At 32.6% G+C, this 27,320-nt stretch overlaps 1 protein-coding gene across 1 annotated transcript; it reads right to left on the reverse strand.

The window, feature by feature from the left end:
* Positions 1–297: 297 nt before the first annotated feature.
* loco (regulator of G protein signaling family member locomotion defects) lies at positions 298–23,922 on the reverse strand. Its single transcript, XM_011496371.1, has 18 exons — positions 23,348–23,922; positions 18,675–19,064; positions 16,537–16,885; positions 15,065–15,640; positions 14,010–14,110; positions 12,899–13,274; positions 12,065–12,274; positions 5,095–5,202; positions 4,559–4,783; positions 4,198–4,424; positions 3,677–3,869; positions 2,669–2,881; positions 1,777–2,050; positions 1,459–1,604; positions 1,282–1,365; positions 1,037–1,181; positions 800–891; positions 298–699 (listed from the first exon to the last, which is right to left on the reverse strand). The coding sequence occupies exons 1-18, from the start codon at positions 23,371–23,373 to the stop codon at positions 328–330; spliced, it is 4,107 nt and encodes a 1,368-aa protein (XP_011494673.1). The 5' UTR covers positions 23,374–23,922; the 3' UTR covers positions 298–327.
* Between the last annotated feature and the right edge of the window lie 3,398 nt (positions 23,923–27,320).

Here is a 27,320-nt window from a genome sequence, read left to right on the forward strand (position 1 = left end):
TAGTGTGATAGTAATTTTCTATTAATTTTAATCTTTTAAAATATTTGAAATATAATAAAAAACAAATAAAAATAACAAAATTTATTTAGTTCTCTTTTAATGTCATGAAATTCTCTATTATTATTATTGCTGTTTTTATTCATTCAAGGCATCTGTCTTAAAATATAGCTGCACATTTTTCTATTACCTCGTGTAATTTACAATACTTTAACGAACTAATAATAATATTCTAATTATACATTTCGCTACATAATTTCATATTTCATCTGTAATAATTATCAAAGCTATTTAAAACATTTTAATTAGCTTTATAATTCTTTAAATTCGTCAAATTGTTTTTTTATCATAATTAACAACTCGTTGAAACGGTCTTAAGGGCAAAACGTTATTTCGCAAAGAATTCGATAAACTCTTTGGTTTCGGTGGGAGTGGCGGAGGTTTGGATAGTTTTGTCGGTGAGATTTTTGGAAGATTCTGATTGCACATTTTTGTCGAATCTAGTTGATAATTTCCATTTTCGACAATAGTTTTGTCAGTATCAATTATGGTATCATCTAGGCTACTTGAACTGTCAAAACATCTTTCTAAAATAGGTCTCCCCTCTTCAGAATCATAAAACTTGCTATATTCGTTATTTCCCGAAGTGACACGTGATTTACGACGTTTCTTGTCATCCAAGGACTTCCCATTTTCTTTATTCTAAAATTTATGTTTTAGATATCGCAATTAAACATATGATTACTCAATATTATAATTATAATCATTTAAAAATCATAGATTTTATAAATGAATTACTTACTTTTAAAAACTCCGGAAGCTCAAAATTTATTTCTATTCCCCTCTGATCATCTAGCCTTAACCTTTGCGCACGTTTCAATCCTTCGTATAAATCTAAAACATGTAATAAACATAAAAAAATTATTTGAATACATACACACACGTGCGCGCGCGCGCGCGCGCGCGCGCACACACACACACACACACACACACACACACACACACACATATGGTATTTAATAATAAAAACAAACAGTACTTTTACCATCTCCATCAAATCTACTCGGTAATTGTAGTTTAACTCCATTTCTCAATTTAGCTATTAGTGGTGGATGTGGTCGATTACTTTCATCGATTCCACAATCTGAACTGCTTCTATCACTGATATTACTTTTAGATTTTAACTACAAAATATTAATTATATAAATTTTATTATTTACAGCATTTTGTTTTTAATTATATCAAGTCATTACGCATGTCTATACGTAATAGATGCGGATTTACCTTTCTTTTAAAGTGAAGTGTAGAATCTTTTGAAAAGAGTTTGCTTGAAAGATTGGAAGAACCTTCTGATTTTTGATCATCGGACTACAATTGCAACACAATGCAAAATATAATATTTACAAAAATTATTAATACATACTAATATAATAATTAATATATAATAATATATAATTATACCTTGGAAGAACCTTCATCTCCTTCGTATTTATTATTGCTTTTTCCAACACGAAGTTCTTCAAAGACTTTATTTGTAATTTCATCAAGAGTTGGCTGACCCCTTGGTACATTTGGTGTTTTAAATAAAGCCGCGTCATCGATTATTTCTAAACAAAAATAAAATAAAAAATTTTTAAATCTTAATTTACTAAAATAATTACTTAATTAAAAGAAATTAAATTAAATTATCGTCACCAATTGAAATGCAATAATTATGTAACATTTTCTAAAAGAAGAATAATTTAAATGTTTTAGTGTCGAACCATTTGATTACTGTACCTTTATTATTTGAAGTAACAGCAAGTCTCGAGGGAGAATTTATCGCAGGAATATCAATAGATACAGGATGTCCATCGGCCCAGATCGTAACGAGATCGAGCTTGAAACCATATTTATGTAAAAGTGGCTTTAAAACTTCTTTTAATGTTTTGCCTTTGTGAGCAACAACGCTTATCACACGACGTGAAGGTAAATCTACCTTAATTACTTTCGTCAGTACAACTTCTACCTCTTGGCTAGCTAATACTGAACTCGGATACTTGAGATTTATAATCTGAATACAGTTTAATATATCAGTTTTATAAATAAGAAAATTAATTATAACATTAATCGATTATACAGTCGGTGTAATATTTTAACTGTTACCAATTAAATTCTTAAACTAAAAATAAAGATTTTATAAATTTTGATATAGCATGCAATTTTTCTATAATATAGTCCACAAAACCAATAGATGAATTCGCTTAAGGGCGAAAGAAATTGGAATAGAATAAAGGTATATAATTTTACTAAACAAAAATTGTTATCGTTTAGACTTACTACGAATTCCTATTCGTAAGCGCTGAAATAGCTTTTTCTCGCTACAACGAATATGTTGCAAAAAGAAAAAAAAGAAGAAAATAAATAGAGTAAGAAAAAGAAAAAAGAAAAAAGAATTCCCTTATAATCAACGAGAACAATTAAAATTTATCGCTTGAATTCCAACATTATTATAACCAAATGTCTACAAAGTCCAAAAACAGAAAGTACTACAGTAACATGCACACCTCTGAATATTCTTCCCGGTTGTCTTTATCAATCATATTGCGATTTCATATAAATAACTTGAAGATAAAGAAATAGAATGGTTCAGAGAATGAGAAAGTAAAATTTGGTTAAAACAAGAACAAACCTCGTTTGTAGTAAGCATAAGAACGTCGTAATTCGAGTACCGCAAGGCGCGTTTGTCGAGTAGGCGCGTTACGACGTCTCGGACGCTATCCGAATGGCTGGTTGGTATTACAGTTGTCGAGCCGTCCGGCAGGATAACTCGACAAAGGCCAGCGCATTTAGAGACGTGAGTCTCTCGCTTCTCGCTCGACTGTCCTTCGCAGGACGAGGCCGACTACAAGTTAAAATTATCGATCTCGAGTTTCTTTAGTATCTTAAATTGTTTTAAGGGCAGACTGCAGTGTCTTTTGATCATTGTGTACCGCATTATATGTATTGAACCATACAACTTTTATGTAAAAGAGTAGCTGCATTCTAATTTCATGACTTATTATTTATTTGTGTGAGCATCCTTTATTATTTTATTATTTTTTATTTATTTTTTTTTTTTAATAGTATTTATGAATGAATTAAAAGTGTATTAAGTGATATTGTGTAATAATGTTTAATTTATATTTTGGTTTAGTTAATCAAATTTATTTATATAGATGATTGGTAGATTATAAATTTTAGAAGTGCAAAAGATTCTGAATAAGTTCAAATTTTCAAGAGCACTTGATTTTTTATTCCTATATATATCAATGAATCGATGAATCAATGAATCAATTGACAACAGACCAATTAACTGTAAAATAGAAGTAAAAATTTTTCAATGAGTCTACCCTTATTGCCATAATATGTAATTATTGAAATGTCTAGTTTATTACGAGATTAAAGTCGATAAACAAAAAAAAACAAAAAAAAAACAAAAAAAAAATACAAAAAAAAACCGTGGAATTCATTTAAGAACAATACAACAAAGTATGGATTACAAATTACAAGCAAAAACAAATAAAGGACAAGCATTACGTTGTGAAAATTTTAAATTTACAGTTCTAACATGTTATAGCTAATAGAAACACTTTTCACACAGAACTCTATATTAGTCAATAAAACTAAAATCTACTTGCGAATATGCATTTATGCTTACATGTTTTGTAAAAGATTGCCTTAATGCTAAATCCCACGATGCAAGCGATGAACGACTACTGGAAATGGAAACATTGTCATCGTCGTTATTTCCTTCATTGTCTCGTTGAATAGTCGAGAAACTTTTGTAAATCTTTTCTCCTCGATTTGGAGTCTTATTATATTCCGATTCACCGCGATCTTTGGATTTCGATCTACAAATATAAGAGAGAGAAAAAAATTATTTTTATTTTATTAAGTAATTAACGCGATTACAATTAAATTACAGACTATTTTAATTAAAAATAATACAATAATTCATTTGCCTATTTCATAATGCATTATCTTTTTAATTGATTAGAATAATGATAAAACCGCTGCTGGATTTTATTTATTTGTATATCAGTATTTTAATTTAATAATGTTACGTTAGTTTAACTATAAATTACGCCGACATAATGCAATGTTATTTAATTAAATATTTACAGTTATTGAATAAGTAATTTTTTAAAAGTAAAATATTTAAATTATCGGCCAACTTGCCTATTTTTTCTATGCCAAGGGAGAATGGATTTTCTGCAACGATCTTCGGCATCGGAATGGCTCTTTTTAAGCTTTATACTTGGTGAATTTGTTAAAAAAAGATCTCCATCTTCGGGCGATATGTCTTCGTTGTCATAGCCAGTTTCCAAACATTTTCGATAAATGTCCGATCGCAAAAAGCGAGGATAACTATCAAATTTCATTAAATTGAAGACTTGTTTCTGAGCCTAATATACAGATAATTAAATAAGGGTTAATTAAACTTCTAATAAAATAAACTAAAATTACTCGAATACAAACGATTCGTTAATATTTATATGAACAAGTTTTTCCACTAATTTTTAAAAATTCATTGATATACCTGAACAAATAAATTGGCAGGAGCAGTATTTAACAATTCCGATGTAATTTGACCAGATGCATGACTGTCCACATTTACTGGCTCTGAAGCATTATTTGACAAATGCCGTTGATAAATTTGCGTTGCTAATCGTTTTCGATCGGCCAAGTCTTCCGTGTCAGAATAACGCTCACACGCAGCCCAGAAGTAAATGTTTTCGTGACTGATTTCCTTCCTGAGGTATTTCTAAATGAGCAAAATAATTGCAGTATTATTAGCATATTTAAGATGTTCCTTTACCAATAATTTAACTATCCAATCAGACAAAGGTATTTTGAAATAAAAACTTTCAAATTCGCAGAATTTCAAAATAATTATTATGAATAATAAAATTAAAAAAAAATTGCAATATTTTTAGAATACACGTTGATCGAGGAACAGCGAATCGGTGGTTTATTTTTACGCTGCCTGCGTAAATTCACTGCTCGGCACATTCTTTTTTCTTTAAATTTTTTTAATAGTAGACTAAGCATGAAACTTAAGGCTTGCAGACTCACCGCAAATGTTTGTAAACCTTTTGGATCTTCTAGAAGTTTTTCGAAGCTTTGGGCCCATGTATGGACTCCGCAACCCGCTGTTTTATCGCACGATTCGGTACTTCCAAGCTGAAAATCGTTATTTTTACTGGTTATTTTTATAATTATATATTTTTTTATTTATTGTCGATATCTGTAACTTATTTATTGGAAGATTGGTGGATAGATAAGAATACAGGGATGCGAGCTGAATCCTAGATATAAAATTTATTATAATTTTGTTTACTTTCATAAAGGCAATAACGAAATGAACATTAAACTGCACGCGAAGCGTATGCTTGCACAATGAATACAAAATAGCAAGTGCGTCCCACACGTAGGCTTAAAAATATTCTAGTCGGTGACGTTACTCCTAAGATAATTCTGTACTTGAAGGTATCTCCTACAGGACCAGAATAATTTGTTTTGTTATTTATCTTGGAAGTCGATGTGAATTAATGTTGGTACTGCGTTCGAGTTCTCTCTCTCTCTCTCTCTCTCTCTCTCTCTCTCTCTCACTCATTCTACATATACACACAATCAAACAAACAAAAACAAAAAACAAAAAACAAAAAAAAAACACAAAAACAAACAAACAATAAGAAAGAAATTAAGATTTTAATCAGCAGACACAAAGCTATCTATTTATTTTCAAACATTGTGAATACTTTGTACGATATGTTCAATGAAGGCATTAGGATAACAAAGTATAAATAATGCCTCAAATCGCAGTGAAAGTGAAACAAAGCATTTTCAAAACGTGCAGCAACGAGAAAAGTAACTGGGGCTATACGGCACTGACTAACGGGGCTCACGTACACTTAGCCGTGGATATTCATTCTCATCACGTTCTTAGAACGCCGGATGACGGCGGCGTAATTGCTGTATCGAAATATATTTTTTCCCAGGCACAAAAAATTCTTTGTATTCAATTTTTTCAACTTTGAAAATATGCAGGTTTTTTTTAAACATTTTTTTAAAGGGCCGCATACGTACGTATATAATGTACTAATTTTTTCAGTTTATAAGATTATTATAAGTTTATAAGAATAATGATATTAACGTGCATGTATATAGATACATATATATTAAATATATGTTTAATTCAACGTTTTCATGATCAGCGACATAGTTATTAAGATTAAAATCAGAGGGCTTTATTGTATATCGATGAGAATGAGTATTTGATAAAAAAAAAGAAGAAGAAAAAAACGCACAACGAAAGATTACCGACGACGCATCAGTCTGCTATGCACAAAAAGGCGCCATGATATATTGCTTAACTTATTCGATAATCTTATCTGCACATCGTGGCTTTTATCAATTTGATAAGTTAATTAATAAACACGCCCACGAGACTAGGCGGTAACTGATTAAGAGGATATAATAGCAAGTACATGTCACAGTGATATTTTTGACAATTAATGAAAATTACGATTCTCGTCCAAGGTCATTTCAATAATGCTGTTATACGTAAATGATTGTTGCAGCAGTCCCAGTAAGAGATGATCAAACGCGCAAATGTATAATAATAATGCAGGGCGTTCGAGCAAAGTCAAAGCATCTTTATCGAATACAATAAATGACACAGACGGCGATTATCGTAAAAGAGTCGGCTGTGTGACGTAATTGTAAAACCGGTTGATTACTCTCAATTAACCACGGCACAAATAGTAAACAGGTCGACCGAGTGCAACTTCTACCCAATCGTCGGCTTGCAAAAAAATCACACGCATCGATAGCGGAGCCGTGAGAGATGGCTCCTAAAGACAAAAGCACCGCGTGCATCTCGTTCTCACGTTATTACAGCGCAACGAGACCAGACGAAGAAAGACTGGGTTGAAGGCGGAGAGGGGAAGAGAAAAGAAAGAGAGAGAGAGAGAGAGAGAGAGAGAGAGAGAGAGAGAGAGAGAGAGAGTCGACAGGAAATTCCGAGCGCGCGATTTGCTTACTGTGCTGCGACTCATGTTTCGCCGGCGCGACTCGCGCCTTTTTCCTCCTCTTTCTTCGTGGTACGCCCATTTAATCGTCTTCCTCCTGAGCGCAACCCGAGCTCGCTAGACGGCTCTTGGGATCGGTCTAGGGAGTCGCGCCCCTCGCGACCCTGGACACCGGCTGAATAGCGCCCGCGGACCGAGCCTCGGGCCCCTTTAAACGGTCTCGTACGGCTGCCGCATCGCGTGGCCCCGCGTACGTGCAGCCGCGAAATTCGAATTCAGGGCCGCGCGCGACTGTCGGTCGAGGCGCCGAAGAAGAAAAAAAGTCGGACATAAGCCGTCGCGCGGAGCCGCGCTAACACTGAAAGGTTAACCTTTTTCATGGCGATCTCCCCCCGATGAAGTCGCCCAGCCGCGAGTCCCCACCTCCCAGCCCAGACTTCTTCCTCCCGATCCCGCTCTCGTTACTTCCCCCGTCCTCCTCCTTCTCGTTCTCCTCCTCCTCTTCCACCATCTCCACCGCCGTCACTGCCATCACCGCTACGAACGTCGCCGTCGCCGCCGCTGCCGCTGCCGCTGCCGCCACCGCCGCCGCCGCCGCCGCCGCCGCCGCCTGTCCCCGTGACCGCCCCACCCGGACGCCGACTACGAGCGAGTGCCCACCGTCGCGTTACGCTATTCAACAGGGCGAGGGTCACATCCGCTACTCAGGGCTGTATCGACACAGCTTTTCTGATATTTCTTTATGTACTTCCTGTGGACTCTGGGCTGCTTTTCATGCCTTTTAAACGCGAAGCCGTCGTTTAAATTTTATTTCTCCGAGTTATTTATTCCTTGATTCTCAGTCAATTAATCCGACATTTTATTTTATTGGGAACGCTGTCTGTCTACGTCAATGTGTTTTTAATACTATACCTCCGTTCTTAAGCAATTGTTTATCAAGAGAAAAAAATTTTCCTTTTTAATTTCCATAAAAGTTTATATCGATCGATAAGCTTTAAGTATGGCCTTTTAAGTCAGATTTAACGATTAGTCCATATGATGTTATTCTATAAAGAATGTAAAGGGAGTGTACTTGTTTAGGTAAAAAAACAAAACTAAAAAAACAAAAAAAAAACAAAAAAAAAAAGAAATTTTGGTAATCAAATAATGCAGTCGTTAAATTCAGTAAAATAATAGACGTAGCAATTATAAAAATTTACTGTTTCAAACTGCTGATGTTTCCTTAATTGTTTTTTGCACCTAAATTTCGTATAATAAGCATAAATATGACCTAATTGTACCTATTTGCATATTGATTGCGTCAGTAAATTGGGTACAGTTTTTCGTTTCACAAGTTTATACAGAGGATAAAAAATGAAAGTTATTAGATTTGAGAAATTATTTACTTCTAATCTTGTTCAACATATATTTTTGAGATTATAATTATTAAGTAGTGAAAGTATAGGCTTTAACCTAGGAAAGTTGCAAATTTTATAACGATCTAATTTATGCTGATTTTTCTTTCATTGAATAAATTTTGATAGCGATGAATTCATTCGTTTGCTCTACACCAAACGACATATACAAAATTTAACTTAGTTTTCCTTATTCTTCCATAGCTGGAGCGATGAAATGCATCGTTTAAAAGTACCGGCAAAACCCCTTTTTTATCAAGTGATTATTATGTCTTTCCAATAGGATTTGACATAATTTTATAGGTAGATGGTGCCATCATACCCATTAGCACGGCATTACTCGGTATCGCTCAAAAATACAACATCCTGTTGCAAATTTACCGAATGCATTGGAGAATAATGTCTCCAAATATCGAAAGCCCAATATTAAAATAAATGCAAAGACTAGGGAGGACGAAGTGGCGAAGAGAAAATATCGAGCGAGCATAATGATACAGACCAAAGGATGTCCACTTAAGACGTCCGTGCGCAGTAAATTAAGCGTACAAGCGAACTCGATATCGTCCGCGAAACACGAGCATCTGCATCTCCACGGCGTCATCGAGGGCTCAGATTCGAATGATTTGTTCCCTTACGAGACGAGCGCGTAATCGGATACATCCGATTTTTAGCAGGGAACGTCTGGATGGAGAGACGAGCACTTTAGCGCCGCGCATTAATGAATCGTCTCCTCGTTCTCCCGACATCCCGTACGTGTGTGCAAATCAAATTCTGCGTACGGGCAGGAAGCGATGACGCGGCTGCAGAGAAAAGAGAAAAGCAAGCAGTACCGTAGCCCCTCCGTTCCGCGGCCCTTTCTTCCAGCGAGTGCATTTCTTGTTAGGGATGCGTCCAACCGTGGAGTTTAACGCTGTTCTTGGCTTCCCTCCTATACTCCCGCAACTCCCAACTGATATTTTCGTTCATTACAACTACGAGACCTGCGCGTCACTTCAAATTGAAAATATCTCCTCGATTATACATCTTTGCCGGAGATGCTTATGAGCGCCCCTCGACGATTAATACAACCCGGTTGCCTCCCTAGTTACTTAAAATCCATGACTTTTTAAATGTCGCTTTATTGCCGTCCCTTCTTCAGTACATTGAAAAGTGCATACGTTGGATATGATATTTGCATCGACTAGCGCGGCCTCGCCAATAAGAATATTGGGTAACGATTTTTCTTCTTGGTCTTTATTATTTTCATTTTGTTTGTTGTTTGTTTGTTTGTTTTTTGGCCCCTTTCACGCAAACTGAACTAATTATTGACGTTGTCCTCGACCTTCGATACTCGACTTCTGATTTAAACGTTAATTGAACCCTAAAAGCAATGCTCGTTTTATTTTACACAAAAATAGTTTTGTTAATAAAAGAAAACATACGTTACATTTGCTCCTACGCTCAATGTCCCGTACTATTTAATTTAAAAAATTTTAAATATATACAAAAATAATTACAAAAATAATATTCCAATGTATGCAAGTACTTTTAATTATTTCTTATTTAATGAAGTTGAAAGCAAATAAGCTTATAGCCTTTGAGCTTGTATTAAGAATCATTAATTATTTTAAAATGCTTGGATAATAGATTGAAAATATTTATTGATAGAGAGTTAATTGTCTTGTAAAATTGTCTTTTTGAGACTAATAGACTCAACTTATTTTAAAAATAGCTTAAGATAAAATTTGTTTATTAAAATTATCCAAGGTGTTGGAGTGATTATTACGAATAGCTATGAAATTTATTGATCTCCATCTTTATTCTCAGGGTTCTGAAGAAATATATAAATAAAGGATCTTTAATTTTATTGACATACTTCTATCGTAAAAGTCACACTTCATATCATTTTCAAATTTAAGGTCATTTAGCAAGATTTTTTTTTTTTTTTAAATATTTTCGTCAATTCTTTTACTTTATGGTAACTAATATGCATTTTCAAATTAGGATTTAATTTTTAGTAACTAAATTTAGTCTCTACTTGAATTACCACATAAATAATAATATTTTGCATTGGTATCTTAAACAATTATAATTTTAAATATAATGAAGGAATTGTAAAAATGAATGGATGTAAGTAATTGTACGGAATCGAAACTTTTCAGGTTTTCAGGTATGGTATGATTGTAATTTTAGGGTATTTACCCACATAATCGGTGTAAAAATCGTAATTTCAAGCATTTTATAGACATCAATATGAATTATGATTTCGTAATCCATCAATTATATCCAGAAGAATCGACGTTATAAAGGTTGCGTCTGCCACAAATTGATTTACAGGGATTTACGTCGGGCTATTTTTTTTTTTTACATAACTTTCAATGGCCTTTCTCACTTATAAAAATTGAAAAACTATAATCGTTTAAAATGCATTACGAATATACTTTTGATGCATGTTTTTGAAGTATTGGAAGGAAAGAGATTGGTCTTGCGTTTGAATTCAAGAGGCTGTATCCATTTGTATATTTTCCTGAGAACTTTCTCTGCTATAGTGACTAAAGAACAGTTAAATTTGTTTCTGCGAGAACAATGAAGAACAGCGACTAACGTAACCTTGAAGTAAGCGGTTTCTCATTACTGTACGATCACGCAATTATCGAGCAACATCGTTCCAAGGTTCGTACCACATAAGGTGAATCGTACGTGAAAATTACAAATTTGCAAAGGTACGAGAAAGAAGCTTTTCAGTTTTTCAATATGCATTTTCCGTTTGTTTACACCATAAATCTTTCGTCATAGAAGAGTGTGTATGTGAAAGGTATGCTTAGGGAAAAAATGTGAATCATTAACTCAAATTATAATTAAACGATTGCATTTTAATATGTAAATTCGACACCATATATATTTCTTTATTGCATGCTATTATTGAAAAGAACGTCTCTTGGAAATAAATCATACGACTTGTAATCTTTTACCGATATCTCTATCCTTGTGTATATATATATATATATATATATATATATATATATATATATGTATATACATATATAGTATGCAATACAATACCTATTTGTTTGCGTTTTATTCAATCATATGAAAATAAAAAAAAAAATACTATAAAACATTTCGACATTACAGAGATGTTACTATAATATACTTTTGTTTATACTTAAATTATTATAGAGTTAATAATTACAACCAAATATCACTCAAGAAAGAAAGAACAATTTAACTAATCTCGAAACATTATGAAATAATATACTGGATTAAAGAACAAAAATGTAACGTGGTAAATGCATGTGCATTGGTAAGCCGAGTGAATAAGATAAGTAAGTCTTGATGGTTTTGGGTCTCGTTCGAGCAAAAAAAAAAAAAAAGAAAAGAAAAGAAAATTGTATAGTGTAGATTGGGTAGTTCGATTGAAAAGATAAAATGTCAATAAATAATTGTCGTAACAATAATCGTAACAGTCGTAGTGTTCGTATGAAAATTAAAATTATCATTAAAGTGTAGATTGAGAAGGACGGACGTCACCCTACGTCGAGCCGACAAAATCGTAGTCGACCCAGGTTAAATCGCATACAGTGCCAACGGAATAAAAAGAGAGGGAGCTAGTGGTCGATGAGAGTCGGGAGCACTTACTATGCAGTTGTCGAGCTCGCAGCCGGCGACCTTTCGAATCTCCTGTAGACTGCCCCAAGCCCTCGGCAGTTTATCGTTCGCCTTCCCCGTATGATTGTGCGGCAGGGACTTGGTCGTGTTGCCGTGATCGCTCTGGCTAGTCGAGCCCGGACTCGTCTTCAGGTTCTCGATGCTGCAGCCTTTTTCCGCTCTCATACTGCTCGTGTATACCTGAAATACGCGTTTGTTCTTCTTTGATAAAACCGACCGAGATTCAGCGAATTGTTGCTCTGAACGCTCAGCCAACTTGAGGAGGAGCCGACGCTCGCAGAGTCGTCAATGTTTCTTTATTACCGAAGTAGTATCACGATGTCCAGAAGAGCTCTGTGCAACAATGTCTCGGGGCAACGGTACAATATCAAGACATTTACAGCGCAAACAGCCGTCATTAATATTGAGAGATGTTTGGCTGTGCAGCATCCGAATGGCGCGATTTTATCCCCCATGGCGCGGACTCGATATTCCGCGATACAAGAATGCAAAACATCGTATCAAAGACAAGTGAAGTCACGGAGTGTCGCCCTCGACTTAGCAAATCAGATTCGGCGATCAGCGCAGATGACGCGACTGTAGGCGGCGGCTCCGGCTTTAGCTCGCCGTTATAACACGGCTTAAAAGTTCGAAAAAAACGACCGCCCGATCACGTTCTACGGCGTCGAGTCTCGATTCTTCTGCTCGATCGCCGGGTCCGCCGCTGCGCAAAGTAGCGTACACGCGAGGACAACTGGCGTGCCCGTGAGTTGGGCGCGGGGTCGGCTTTATGGTTCGCGAGCCGACCGCCAGGCGCGAACGTACCTTGGGGCTGAGTCGCTCCGGTACCAGCTCGGGCTCGAGCCGTACACCGAAGAAGTTGCCGGCAGACTTGGAGATGGCCTTCGTGGCGGCCGGAGGCCTCCCCGTCAGTGTCCCCACGGAGAGGCTGGAGGTGTAGCGGGGCGAGGAGCGAGCGCAGGTGCTCGAAGCCTTCGAGCGCTGGCATTGGCGCTGGGCGAACCTGCCAGATGGCACCGCGGGACAGCTGACGATGCTCCCCTCCCCGCCGCTACCGCCGCGGGTCCCGCGATCGCGCAGCTGCTGCCAGTCACCAAGGATGTTTTCCTCGGGGTAGTCCGATAGCTCTCGATGCTCGCACGCTCTGAAGCCGCTGATGCTGCTTGTAAACCCCAAGGTCCTCGTCAGTGCTCGTGACTGCGTTAGAGTACGCTTAGGACGAAGGATGGAGTCGAGCCGAGCCTCGTATGTCTTTATCCCGGCGACTAGACTCCTCAACGACCCGATTCTTTTTAGCCCGTATTACGGCAGTTGGACCGGGAGCGGGAGGCGCATTGTTCGCGGGGATTTGCAATTTGATAGAACGGCTTTGCAATGTTCCCCCGCTCCCTACCCAACTGTAATGTTATTATTACATGTTAAACCATTACTACGGTGGGCCTACGAATAGCGATTACGGCAATTTAATCCGGCGATCTACGCTCGAGCCCACACTCCTAAATGCCAAATTCAGTCTATCACTTAAAATCTATTGAGATTTTCGGGATCAGTGAAGAAAGAGGGGGGCGGGGGGGAGTGGTATGAATTAATTAGATTACTATGATTATTAGGATAATATTGCCCAAACCGTTCATTATTGCGGTTCAAGATTTTATCGTTGGTACGATTCTGCCTCATCCTTATTGATTTTTAAATGTGCATTTTCTTTTTTTAAAGGTACTGTAAGTTTCGAAAGGAAAATAACATATAAATTCTAGTTGACTGTTTTTTGTTTTTAAAGAGATTGTAAGTTCTTTCATTTAAAATTTTTTCAACAATATTTCTCGCAAGGTTTCATTATGTTATTCTTTATATTTTTATCTAAAATTACACTTAAAAGAAAACATATCTACTGCTAGTTTAAAGCGAAACTTACCTTGAAAAGTCATTCCATCTTGGATCTGAGAGTGCTCGAACTGTTAATTTTGATTCTCCCTGATCTTTGCCATTTCTACCAAGAGAAGAAACAACAATGCTCTAAAAAAGAAATCATTGTTATTTATATTAATCATGTATTATTTATACATAAGCATTATTAATTCACTAGGAGCATAAATTAAAATTATAGTATGCTTTTATAAAATAAATTGTAAATGAAAAGAAAAAAAAAATTATTTCCATCAGAATGCATCCTTAGGCTAAGATGCCGATTATTTAGAAATATTTTAAATAAGACCTCGACCCGTCTTAAATATTTTATACAACATTGATATAGGATTATAATTAACTTATAAATTATTTTTTTCTCTAAATTTTCATTAAGTACAGTTGCAATTGTATCTGTAAGATATTCAAGGCTGAAATTCTATTAAAACCTAATTTGCAAATTTATTATCAAATATCGTTATGTATTACAAGATCAACCGTTTAACAATTATTTGCTACACCTGTACAAGTATAATAAATTATTATTAGGTATAAATATGATGAATTATTATTATTATTATTATCATCATTATTATTATTATTATTATTATTATTAAGCAGATTTTTTATAATAAATTGTTTTAAATAATCGGTTATATTCCCAGGTACCTTTAATGAAATATTGGAAGAAAACAAATTGACAGGTTTGTATTCGCAATAAAATTAAATATATAAATATAATGCAAATATATAATGTAAATTTAAACCTTTTTTTAATCATAAAATCATTATGTGTACGATATCTTAATTATATTCCATGCTATTAATTTACTTAATAGATCTAATTTACTTAAATTTTTAATCGGTGCGGTCACAGCTTTAACATTCAATTGGTAACGAATCAGTAATCGTATATAAATATCTTTTTCAATACGATACTACAAACACCGCATAAATAAATCTATTGATCTTCATATTTTCTTTAAATCATTCACAATTAAAAAGAAAGAGACGAACACCCGGTTTATGTTGTTATAGGACAAACATTTAAATGCAAATTCTCACCCCGTCGTAATATCTTGGTAGGTATTCCACATTGAGATTTCGATCCGAATGGCAACCGCATTCATCCTTAAAACCGATTCCGGAATCGCTGTTACTCGAGTGAGCGGTCGAGGTGCTTATGCTGCTTGGTTGTGGCGAAGGTTGAGTATCCCGATGGCTGCGCCTCTTATGGAACAAGTTCGCCTCGCCCTCAGTCGAGTCCGCGATGTACAGCGTCTGTATGGCACCTACTAGACCGTCGCAGCTCACTGGAAACTCTTGGCAGGGGTTGTTGAGCTCGTTGGCCTTTGTGCAAACAAAGCCAAATGCCGCACAAGTGCTCGCGTGTATCACGTGATCGGATAACTTGGAGTAGATTTTGAATACGTGGCAGGAATTCGAGCAGCCGCCGTTCTCCTGATTTTCGCTCGTTTCGTCGGCGCAATCGGAAATTGATTTAGTTAGAATGCCAAAATGAAGCTTATCTTCGTTTGAAAAGAAGTTGCAATAAACTATCCGGTACGAGGGATACTCAGCGATCACGCGGCCTTCCGTATTGGCCAACTTTATGTTCGCCACGTGGATCGTTAATAAAACCTGTAACAAAATATTGAATTTCACACCCTTATTATATTTAACTTTACGGCGTGATAGAACATATTATTATTATTATTATTATCATTATTCGTTTAAAGTTACATCAGGGCTATCGTTTTGATAATGCATCTCTCAATTTTAAATGTCGAGTTGAAGCTACTTCCGGTCATTTCAAAATGCTCCTACTGCCTATAGAAAAATGAATAAAAGTTATTGAAAATGGTAGTTTTTATTTAAAAACTGAAAATAAATTTTTAACAATAAATAACCTATGAGTTTTTAATAATGAATTTATCCTTTGCTGTCCTACTGATACTGATAAGGGATTCGATCATTTTAAGAGATATTCGAGTAAAAATTACATAGACTATTTTATTATAGATATTTTATTTTTAAACTTTTAATATTTATATATTTTTACCTCAAGGACCATTTAATTTCATTTTATTTCAAAATATTTGATAATTGTTATTACAATATTGTACAACATTGTCATTGGTAATGAATTTCATTGTTCAATTAGTTTTAACGTTTATCATACTCTTATATTCTATATTTGAGCATAAATTACATCGTCATTTAATGCGAATCATTAATTTACATTTTATGCTAAGATTTTAAAATAAAGGAAAAATAATGTAAGTTTAACATAGTAAGGCATGCATAAATATATATATATATATATATCTATATATATAATAATTTGCGACAACGATAACATATTTTTATAATAAACAAAAAAAATAAAAGCGGATAAGTTTATATTTAAATTTCACACAGATACAGCGATGGTGAGTTTTAATAGTGTCCGGTTAGACTACTACATAAGGTAAATATAAAAGGACATTCTAACTAAATTTGGCCGCAGACTAAATAAATAAGAAAAATTTGCCAACCGTAGTGGGATTCCGTCTTTCAGCCTTGATTCTCTTAATGCACTTCTTAACTAGGGACGCCATCGACAGGGACCGCAAGTGATTGGGAATGTCGATGGTACCGAGGTAACCGAGCACTGCTCTGTGAACGATTTTCTCAGAGTCGCGCTTTCTCGAGGATGGCGGGGGCGGAGGTGGCAATGGACTCGACATGTTCCACCTGTGGGAGTTGGATAGAATCGATAACCTGGCGGCGCTGGCGTCAAACATTGCACCGCTCTGCAAATCCCTCACAACTTTGGCTACTCGGCACTGCGGATAAAGAGATGTAGAGAGTCCGGAGCTACCCGATGCGTTGCTGGATCTCGATCTGCAACAAATGTGGCGGTATTGCAAGTTGATTTTTTGTTTCCCATTAGCTGATTATATGCTCTTGGACGAGCAAATTATGATGCATACAATAAATCGAGGGAAAAAATAATTGGAAATTCCAGCGCAAAGTGGAAAAAATCGAGAATCACTCATTATCTCCTAAAACTAATAAATGTTTATCTTCAATTTTATTATTTTTTGTTTTTCAATTTCTAATTACAAATTATAATATCAATTAAACAATATAAATTAGGAAAAAAGTTCCAAATTTTGATCATCCTTTTTACGCTTCATACTATTTTTTATTACGTGAATGTAAAAATTAAAATTAAAAAAACTAAAAATTTTGTTAACATCTGTTATTGTTAAATGATAGATAATAAAATAAAAAACAAGCAGAGTGATTCGATATTTCGTTATTTTGAGCTATATAACAGTGTATTTGTAGTATTGTTTCATAAATACCTGATTATATGCAAGTATTTACAAATATCTTCTATCGTATCAAATTAAGTTAAAAGTTATAAGTACATTTTTCACTTTAAATATGAGAATGAATCGTCTAAAATCAGCCTTTAATAAAGTATTATTGTATCAAGTTCAATGCGAAATGAGAAATTTTTATTATATTAGAATATAAATATTTCACACATTTGCACACGTATTGGCATACTAAAACTACACACGCATTATTTATTTAATTTGTTGTTTGTTTTTTGTTATGATAGCTTCAATCATAGATTACAGCTTCCAATTTCAAATACCTATTAAATAAATGGAAGAAAATAATATCGTATAATTTACGTCAGAAAAACTTGTAAATGCATTTTAATATTTTGCTATCGAATCATTAGTATCTTGTTTCATGACTATTTCTCAGAAGTTTAATGTTAAAATTTATTTCGAAACAAAAAAATATATACACACACACGCGCACACCTTCACTTTACATAGAATTGTAAAGCGGAAGCAATATGCTATTCATACATATGCGCGACTATCATCTTCCTTCACCAGACATGATTATTAAAATTATTAACTAAAAAAGTTATACTTGTGAGAAAAAATTCTAATGCAATATTTCTTTGTAATTTAGAATTTTCTAAAATTTGGTAAAAGAGACATTTTAATTAAATATAACTATAATTCCTATACCTGCACCCTAATTATGTGTATGTGCGTATAGATATATGGATGGGCAATATGTGTGTATAGATGTACGAATACGCAATTGCATTCGACAATCGTCTGGCACGGACACATTCATGTTTCTATGTACTTGCACTTGCGTAGGCATACATGTATATCCTTATAAATCAGTATCCGTAGGTAGGCAAGTTTCCATGTAACGTACGTTTCGAAAGTTTTTTTATCTTTACATTTTCTTCCTATAGGTTTTTTTTTTTTTTTATAAACAGTTTCACTTCTAATTGAAAAATAAATGATTAATTATTCTTTCGGGAAGAAAGAAACAAACAATTATTGATAATCACAAACTTTTCAGAATAATGAGATACCTCGGATTAAGCAGAATTAATTTTAATACGCTTTTATAGATAAAGGACGGATCATTATTACTATATTTGCACGATAATGATATTTCAAATTCAATGACTTTCGGTTTGCTCGAGGCAATAATGGAGCGATTAATAATCACAGAACATATTCAAAAAGTATGCCAGTTAGTAGATATTTCGACGATCGAAATACAAAGCTCAGCGATTTCAAAGACATTAGCGCGTTCTCGCCAGCAGTTTCCGATTACTCGAAATCCCAAGGTGACTGACCTGTATCTTGGCCTCGAGCGTATCTTCACTTCGGTCTCGTCCTCGTCGCTCGAGTCGCTGTAGTAATTCTCTGCGATCCTCAGCCTTAATAGGCCATTCGAGCGCCCGATGAACCTGACGACGTCGTCGTGGGGTGCCTTGCCGACTCTGCGTCCGTTAACAGACACGAGATAGTCCCCGGAGCGCAGACCCGCGAGCTCCGCTGGACTCCCGGGTACGATGCAGCTGAGGATACAGGGCTGCTGCCCGGATATGGTGAAGCCGAAGCCCTTGCCGCCCCGGTTCAACTCCACCATCCGCGTTCCGTAGTTCACGCGCTTTTTCTTGCGCCTACTGTGATGCTGCTGCTGTTGCTGCTGCTGCATCCTGTCACACTGGTGCGAGTACCGGCTGTAACAGATCCAGTCGTTTGTTTCATTGGTCATTGGTTTTCTAGACTCGGTTAGTAGGTGCTGGGCAACCGATATTTAACCCTCCCTCGCCTCTTTTTCAACAGTTTGCATCCACCTACCTAACCTTAAACAAAACACTAGTAGGAAAAAAATTCGCTTAGACAATTATCGTTCGCTGTGAGTTTATGAACATGTTTTAGAACGTAAATTTTAGGAGCAACATTATACACTTCGATTTTCTCTACGTCTTCGATAGAAAGGAACGTCATTAAAAAAGTCTTTTAAAGACCAGCCACTTTTTCTCCTATTGAGATCTTTTATTATTTCTTAGCTATACGAGGATGTATATTCAGTCGAAACATGAGAATGAAATAACAATGGTCGTAAAGAAATTTTAAAAATACTGTTTCATTGTATGCCAACTTTCATGCCAACTTTAGGCTCCTATAAATTTTTGTAATAAGAAATGCCGACATAGACTTTTTACATTTATGAACTTGCAATGCATTAGCATTACAACACACATACTTTGAAACTTTGAAATATATATTCAATATTTTTTGACATTTTTTTATTATAAAAAAATAGTGTTAAAATATTAAAGTAGAAATAATTCGTTGTGTCGATTGTTGCATACAAGATGTTATTGTATAGATTACGCTACGTTTTCTTTTAAATTTTCCATTGCCTAATTTTTGGCACACCGATTTGATTTCATTAACCAACTTAAATTACAGAAGTGAATTTCAGTAGTTTTATATAGCTAATAAAAATTTTCTTTTCATTTTCTATTTTAGATCTTTTAGTATAACTAAAAAATCAGATAAAATCAGATAAAAGCACTATTATATATACAATTCTTTAAAGTAATATAAATTCAATAAATTCAAATAAACCGTCAATTATTTTATCTATCCACATTCAAGATTCAATTTTTATTATAACAAAATATAAATTAAGAAACAATTACTTATCATAATACGATTGATTATTAAACAACTTGAAATATGTCGAAAATTTTGTTAAAAATTTTGTTACATGCATGTCGATAAAATGTTTAATGTTACAGCGTAGCAATGTAAATGCGTTTGTAATCACTTTTACATAACAGCTAAAATATATTAAAATACATTTTATTTATATATGACATACTGTATATTAATTTAGAAAATAATAGTAATGTAAGTATAACTGACAGATTAAAATTTAAAATCAACCTCTACCAATTCTTTAGCCTAATAAAACAATAATTATTTTTACGTTAATTAAACGCAAGAGATTGTGGTAGCATACATTTCTATTATATGCATAGAACATATAGCAATAAATTATTATTGTTAATGACTATTTTGATAAAAGTCTACTCAATTAATTTAAATGAAATTTCACAATCTATTTTAATGTAGATGAAAATTGTTAATTTTCTTATTAAAAATCTTGTACGATTGAATGTAATATTATTTGCTTGAATGCCCTTCTTGCTAATTCTGAATATTTTAAAAAATGTATAACACCGCATTGATTATTATTATAAATAGTTATTATTGTGATCAATAGTTTTATGTTAGTAGTTTTATGATTTTTAATACTTGATATATAAAAGATAGAATTTTTTTCTCGAATAAATGTACTTAGCCGATTTATATATCGGGGCGTTTACTTTTCCGGATAGGGTCACTTTATTTACTTAACTCCTATTCAATGACAAAATTGCTCTCTGCATATTAAAATTAATTATTAACAATACAATAATGGATCTTTTATGTATAAATTTACCGTTCGCATCTTTTTAATTTAGCGTTGCCATTTAGTAATAACTTTTCATTATTCAGCGATTTAAGATATATTTACAGCTACATTATAAAACCTCATGTGCAGGCACAGCTTCATTTAAGTTAATTTTGTTTTATTTTCATATTTATTTAGTAAAGAAGGCAAATCAATAGATTAACAAATAATAATATTTTCCGTTATATACTTTATAATACCAAGTATCTCAAAATTTCGTTTCAATATTAAAAGTACGTATATTGCGAACTTGATATATATTTCCACAAATTACCGTATAAAGAAGATTCTTTATATAATTTCACCATTGGCAATTGAAATGTAATATATTGAAAACAATTAAATCTATTTTGGATCAATAAGTATGATTTTTTTTTTTATTCGATTTTTACTCGACTTAGCGATTGATTGTTTATGTGAATATTATATACTTATACTACTAATTTATTATATATTTTTATTATATTTCTACGCGTAATGCGAGCAAGAATGAAGAGGAAATAAAAATTTGATGAAATAGGCTAACCAAGATAAAGAGATGTTCGGTAATTTAAATAAATAGCATTTCTGGAAGAATGATTGTTATAACATGTGTGGTAGTACGGGGTCAAGTAACCAAACGAAGTTTTTATTCTATCATTTATCACAGATATTTGAAATGTATTTTTGCGAACATGTATTTTATGAAACACATACGTTAGTCGATCATTTTTATATTACAAAATGTTATTTTCTGATGAAAATCGTCACAAAAAACATTAATGAAATCAATACAAAGGTTTATAACTCCCACTCCAAATCATAAATCCGTTTCAAATCTACTATTATTATAAATATAAATATTAATCTACATCTTAAACTTAACCGGTATAGGTTAAATACACGTTTAATAAAATTCACAAAGTGTTGTGATCAATCAAATAATCTCATTGCAGTTATCCGCGGGCGCGCGCGCACACACACACGCGCACACGCACACGTGTATACGGACAATGTATTTTCAAATGATATAAATCGTTTACTTTATCATTAATATATTTTAACGTATTATTGCATGCTATTAAAACTTAAGCACGATTTTGAACAATTAAACCACGATTTTATCTAAACGTGTAATAATTACTGATATATTTCAATCATTTAAGTTACCGAACAATTTCCTTCTGAATTAAAATCCTTTTTTTTTTATTTTTTATTTTTTATTTACACAGATATATAAATTATATGAAATTCTGTTGCACTAAAAGAGATGAGTGTACACACTTGGTATTAATACACTATTGAAATAAAATAAGCTAATTGTGAAAGTGAATTACTGTATCCGCATTATTTACACTATTTATACTACTTATTAGTCTCGGTTATTGATTTATATATAAAATGAACGAGTCTAAACATTTATACTTTACGGAGATTTAATGTCATGCCGACAGATTTACAGACTTGGAAATTTTCTAAATGTAATTGATTGTCGAACAGGCGTTATGTATAATATGGTTAAAAATAAAAAAAAATAAAAATTACTCAACTAAACTTCTTAAAATTGTGGACAACTTTTACTTAACAGAAGTACAGTAGTATAAAAATTATAAAAATTGAATTCATGAAAGCTAACGATAATAAAATAATTATTAATATTTTTTAATCTACTTATATGTCAATAACAATAGAATTCTGAGTGACTGTTTTTTAATTTTATTTCACCAATTTTATTTCCTACTATAGGATGCTACTATTTTATAATTAATAAGGTACGCTCGAATAATTAATAGAAATAATATGTAGAATTAAAAATACGTAACAAGTGATTGCATGATATTTTAACGGATAAGTATTTTTATTGGTAAAATTATAAAATCAACCAAAGAGTCGCAACGCCTAGTTTGTCTTTGCATATGAAAGTAAATATAATATGAAAGTACTGCGCCATCGCACCAGCGTTAACATTAATTGCGTGGGCAAAAACTTATTAATGAAGAATTTGTGAAATAAAAAATAAAACATTACTTTCTCTTTTTACCTTAGGTACGGAGCATCACTTTACCAATATTCGAACACATTTTCACCAGCCGCCAAATGCACCATTTAAGCAATTTTCAACAATAAAACACAAATAAGAAGGTGCAAACATTTGGACCATCGAAAAGCCAAATATCAAACACCAAAGCAACAACAACGAATCCTCGGGAAAAAGGCGCACCACCGCATATTACATTTCTCCTTCGGAATCGAAATTCTCGATAGCTAAACGACATACAAAGGACCTACATGCTTCTACGTCCAATACCCACTCATCAGCATGGCAAAAGTCTCATCCTCGAATTGGCCTTTGTTGTCATCCTGGAGTCGATTTTTCGGTCACCTCTCTCTCTCTCTCTCTCTCTCTCTCTCTCTCTATCTATCTATCTCACTCTCTATCTCACTCTCAGGCTGCTCGAGACAAGTCACCGTTTCTTTGGTCCACACACTTAGAGCAGCAAAGCACTCATATATATAACTCCGTCGAGACAGTTGAACATTTGCTGCTTAGCGATTATCAGCACCCCGATATCGCCGTGGGAGCGTAACGTAAAATTCACGGGAAAAGCCCGAAGCCACCCTCGTATCCCCGACAAATGGTCGATTGCTCGCGAAGGGAAAAAGACGAGCGATCGGCCGTTCGTTTAAAAGCGCGCTGACGAACTCGAGAGGGGAACGAAGCAACAAGTTGACGTCTAGGGGCGCGATAACGAGCTATAGGGATACATTCGACTGGGTTCGCTGGCCCGAGCGCAAGCGCCGCGTCCCGTAGACCCGCAGTTATTCCCTCGATATATAGCATTGGCTTGACTAGTCGCCATCTTTGTGTCGATCTCGAATGTGAGGGGAATCGATTTTCGAGATACAACTAGCTGTGACGAGTGTTCAGCGTTGATCAGATGAGTATCGAGGAGTGGGAGTGAGACAATCATGTGGCGGGAAAAGTTGATGATTTCGAAATTTGCTAGTCGAGTCGAGGACACGTCAGTGTCCATTTTATGCTCGTGAAACAAGGGGACAGGGATTTGCCTAATGAGAAGTAACTTACATTTTACAGGAAGTTGTTTTTTTATTTTTGTTTTATTTTCGTTATGTTTTTTTTTACTTCCCATGTGTTTATTCAAAAGTGTACAGTTGTTTAGCAAGTGAGGAGCGCACCCTATTCGTGTGTTTGAAATGACATACTTTTGCATTATTTGATTTCAATATTATATTATTTGAATGCTATGTATTCACACGAATTAAATAAATCTTATTTTAATCCGGCATTAATATGTCAAATTAATATGTAATTTTTTTGCAATACTTTTACCTACGACTAATACATAATAAAGGTGCTAATATAGAAATATTTCTTGCTTCTGAATTTACATTGCACCACGAAATAAAAAGTTATATCTTATTTATATTATATTATAGGCTAAAAGCCATGTGCTTTTATTGACTTTTATAAAAGCTAATTAGATATATAAAAATATGTACTTTATAAATGTTATATATTTATATATTTACCGAATTATTTAGTCACTTACATAGAATAATTATAAAGATATATACAAATTTTGTCATTCTAATTACTTAATTAATAGTATGTTATTTTACTTTTTTTTTTTTTTTTAATTTTTATCTATTTTTATTACATTTTCTGCATTTGTCGATTCAATATTTTATTTTAGTACTATTTTATGATTTACCGATGCATAAGATATGCAAAAAAAAATTTTTTTTCTCGTATATTTTTGTCTTATAAAATTTTCCAATCATTATCGTAGATCGTTTGTCAATTGTTATTATTTTTATGAGATGAATACATGGATATGACAAATTAAATGATTGGAATTAAGATTAAAAATAATTGTTTAAAGTAGCTTAACACTTATTTTGATTATTTATAGACTGAAATATTATTATATTTAAAAGCACTAGATTGAAAGGTCTGAGGTATTATTATTAATTTTTAAAAATAAATTTTCATTTCTTATTATACATCGAAGAAAGTGTATTTCATATGAAAATGTAAAAAAGGCATATTTCTGTTGAACAATTGCTATTCGTTAAAAAATATATTTACGCTGTATGATTTCCATTATTCAAATAGTGTAGAAGCAACACTACTGTTTTAAACTTTTAATCTAAACATTTTGAAATATATGAAATGTATATTACTTTTGAGATGTAATAGAAAATTTTGACGAAATAACATTATAACATAAAAAGTTCATGAAAAGAATAGTATATATTAAAAAAGAATTTTTAAGCTTTGACTTTAAGAACTTAATCATTGACTATTTTAAATGTGCATACAAATATTAGGCATAATAAGTTTTTTTAGCTACTTATTAAAATACAGAACTTTGTAACTTATCCATTTAATCGATGTTATATGAATAAATTGCATGTTGTCACGGATTAAAAATTTGTTAATGATTAATTGCTGTATGAGACAAATTGAAAAATATTTATTATATTAATTACAACTGAGAATTAATTTTAATAGACAACACAAGCTGTTGATATAATACAAAAACTAATGAGGTTACGAAATATGCGAAGATAATTTATAAGAATAAAAAAGAAAACGAGTAAAATTTGTACAGCAAAAGATTTAATATGAAATTTTATTACATTGATAAAAGATGAAAAAGGTGATAAGTGACAGTAACGAAGATCATACATTCAGTTAGCTTTAATTATTATGTATTTATATTTGAAGACAACTATGGATTATGTATAAAATTATAAGACCTAATATACTTGAAAAAAAGTTTGTTACATTCAAATATATATTGAAATTTGACTCAAACGTAAAGTAAGATAAATAATATAAGTAAAAATAAAATGTGATTTAATTATACATTAGGTGTTGTAATTGTTGAAATAACGCTCTCTTTTAAATATTGATTTCAACTGATATTACACATTCATAAGAGGCAAAATATTTTATGTAATTACTGGTATGAATAATAAGTAAGTTATTTTATTTATTGTAATATAAAAGTACCGTAAAATTAACTCGAATAATATAACTTCTTTTGAACTTTAGAATGTTTGATTACTAGGTCTCAGTTTACTTGAAATAATTTCATGATTTGTATAAGTTAATTTGCATAAGTTATTTGATTCGACTGCCTTGATTCTCAGTTATTTGAAATAAAACAATTATACATGGGATAGATCATTAACTTGCAAGATAATTTGTTGATTTTTAATGAATACCTTCATGGTTTCATAGAACATAGAACATAGAATATAAACCATTCAGTTATTAATAATAAAATTAAATAATAATATTTAATAAAAGGCTTAATTTTTAATTAAGTTTAATTCAATTTAATTAAATTTTTTAACTAAAATCTTCTCTTAATCATTTGTTATTTAGGCTTTTTGTTATTCACAGGCTTCTTATTAATTTTTACTTTTAGATCATTTTAACCTCACAATTTTCATCATACATCATACTAATTATGGCACGGCAAAAATAATAAATTACACGTAGTTTTACAATACAAATATCAAATGGATTAAACAAATACGTATTAATAATATTTAATATATATATATATATATATATATATATATAATGTATTCACGTGCAACAATTTAATCTGTTTCACTGCTAAACGTAATTAAAAAAAAAAACGATGTATTCACTATACTGAATTAAATTCAATACAAGAATAATAACAGTTACAAATGCAAGAAAAATTGAATTTAAATTAGATGAATGCTAATATACGACTATTAAAATTGTTTGAAATAATATTATAACGTTTTTAAAATAAAACATATTATTTAACATAATAAAAAGCTCAACTTTATGGAGTTATATTATTTCTGATATTGTAATATAATTTATAGAATATTATTTTCATAAATCAGATGCTAAGATATCATGTAATATATGAAGTGAATATGAATAAGGGTTTTAAAATTAGCACTTTTTATTATCATGTTATTTTTGTAATTACATCTATTATGTTGTGAGCAAGTATTCGAAGCTTTAGCTACATAAAATTAGACGAGTTAAGTTTAATCAATCTATGCTCGAGGGTAGATACATATAGACGGTACGTTTTATGGACGAACCGAATAAAATACTAAAGATCAAGTTATATAGCACGTAAGAAACATAACATTTAAAAAAAATATATTTTATTAATAGTCAATTGAATGTAATAATAAAATCGTAAATACAATTGTCAATCTTGTTTAACTTATATATATATATATATATATATATATATATATATAATAAATTTAGTTATAACTAATTATATGTCCTGGAATATTTTCATCGTGCAATATCTATGTGTAATTTTATTAATAATACTAATTTTTTTTTGTTTTTTTTTTTTTTTTGATAAAATTGTCATTATCTTTTAATAGCAACACTTTTAATAAGATTACATTTAATATTTGATTATTTCGAAAATATTAAATTATAATT

This window comes from Ceratosolen solmsi, unplaced genomic scaffold, assembly GCF_000503995.2.
Source record: "Ceratosolen solmsi marchali unplaced genomic scaffold, CerSol_1.0 scaffold29, whole genome shotgun sequence".
Classification (NCBI taxonomy): domain Eukaryota; kingdom Metazoa; phylum Arthropoda; class Insecta; order Hymenoptera; family Agaonidae; genus Ceratosolen; species Ceratosolen solmsi.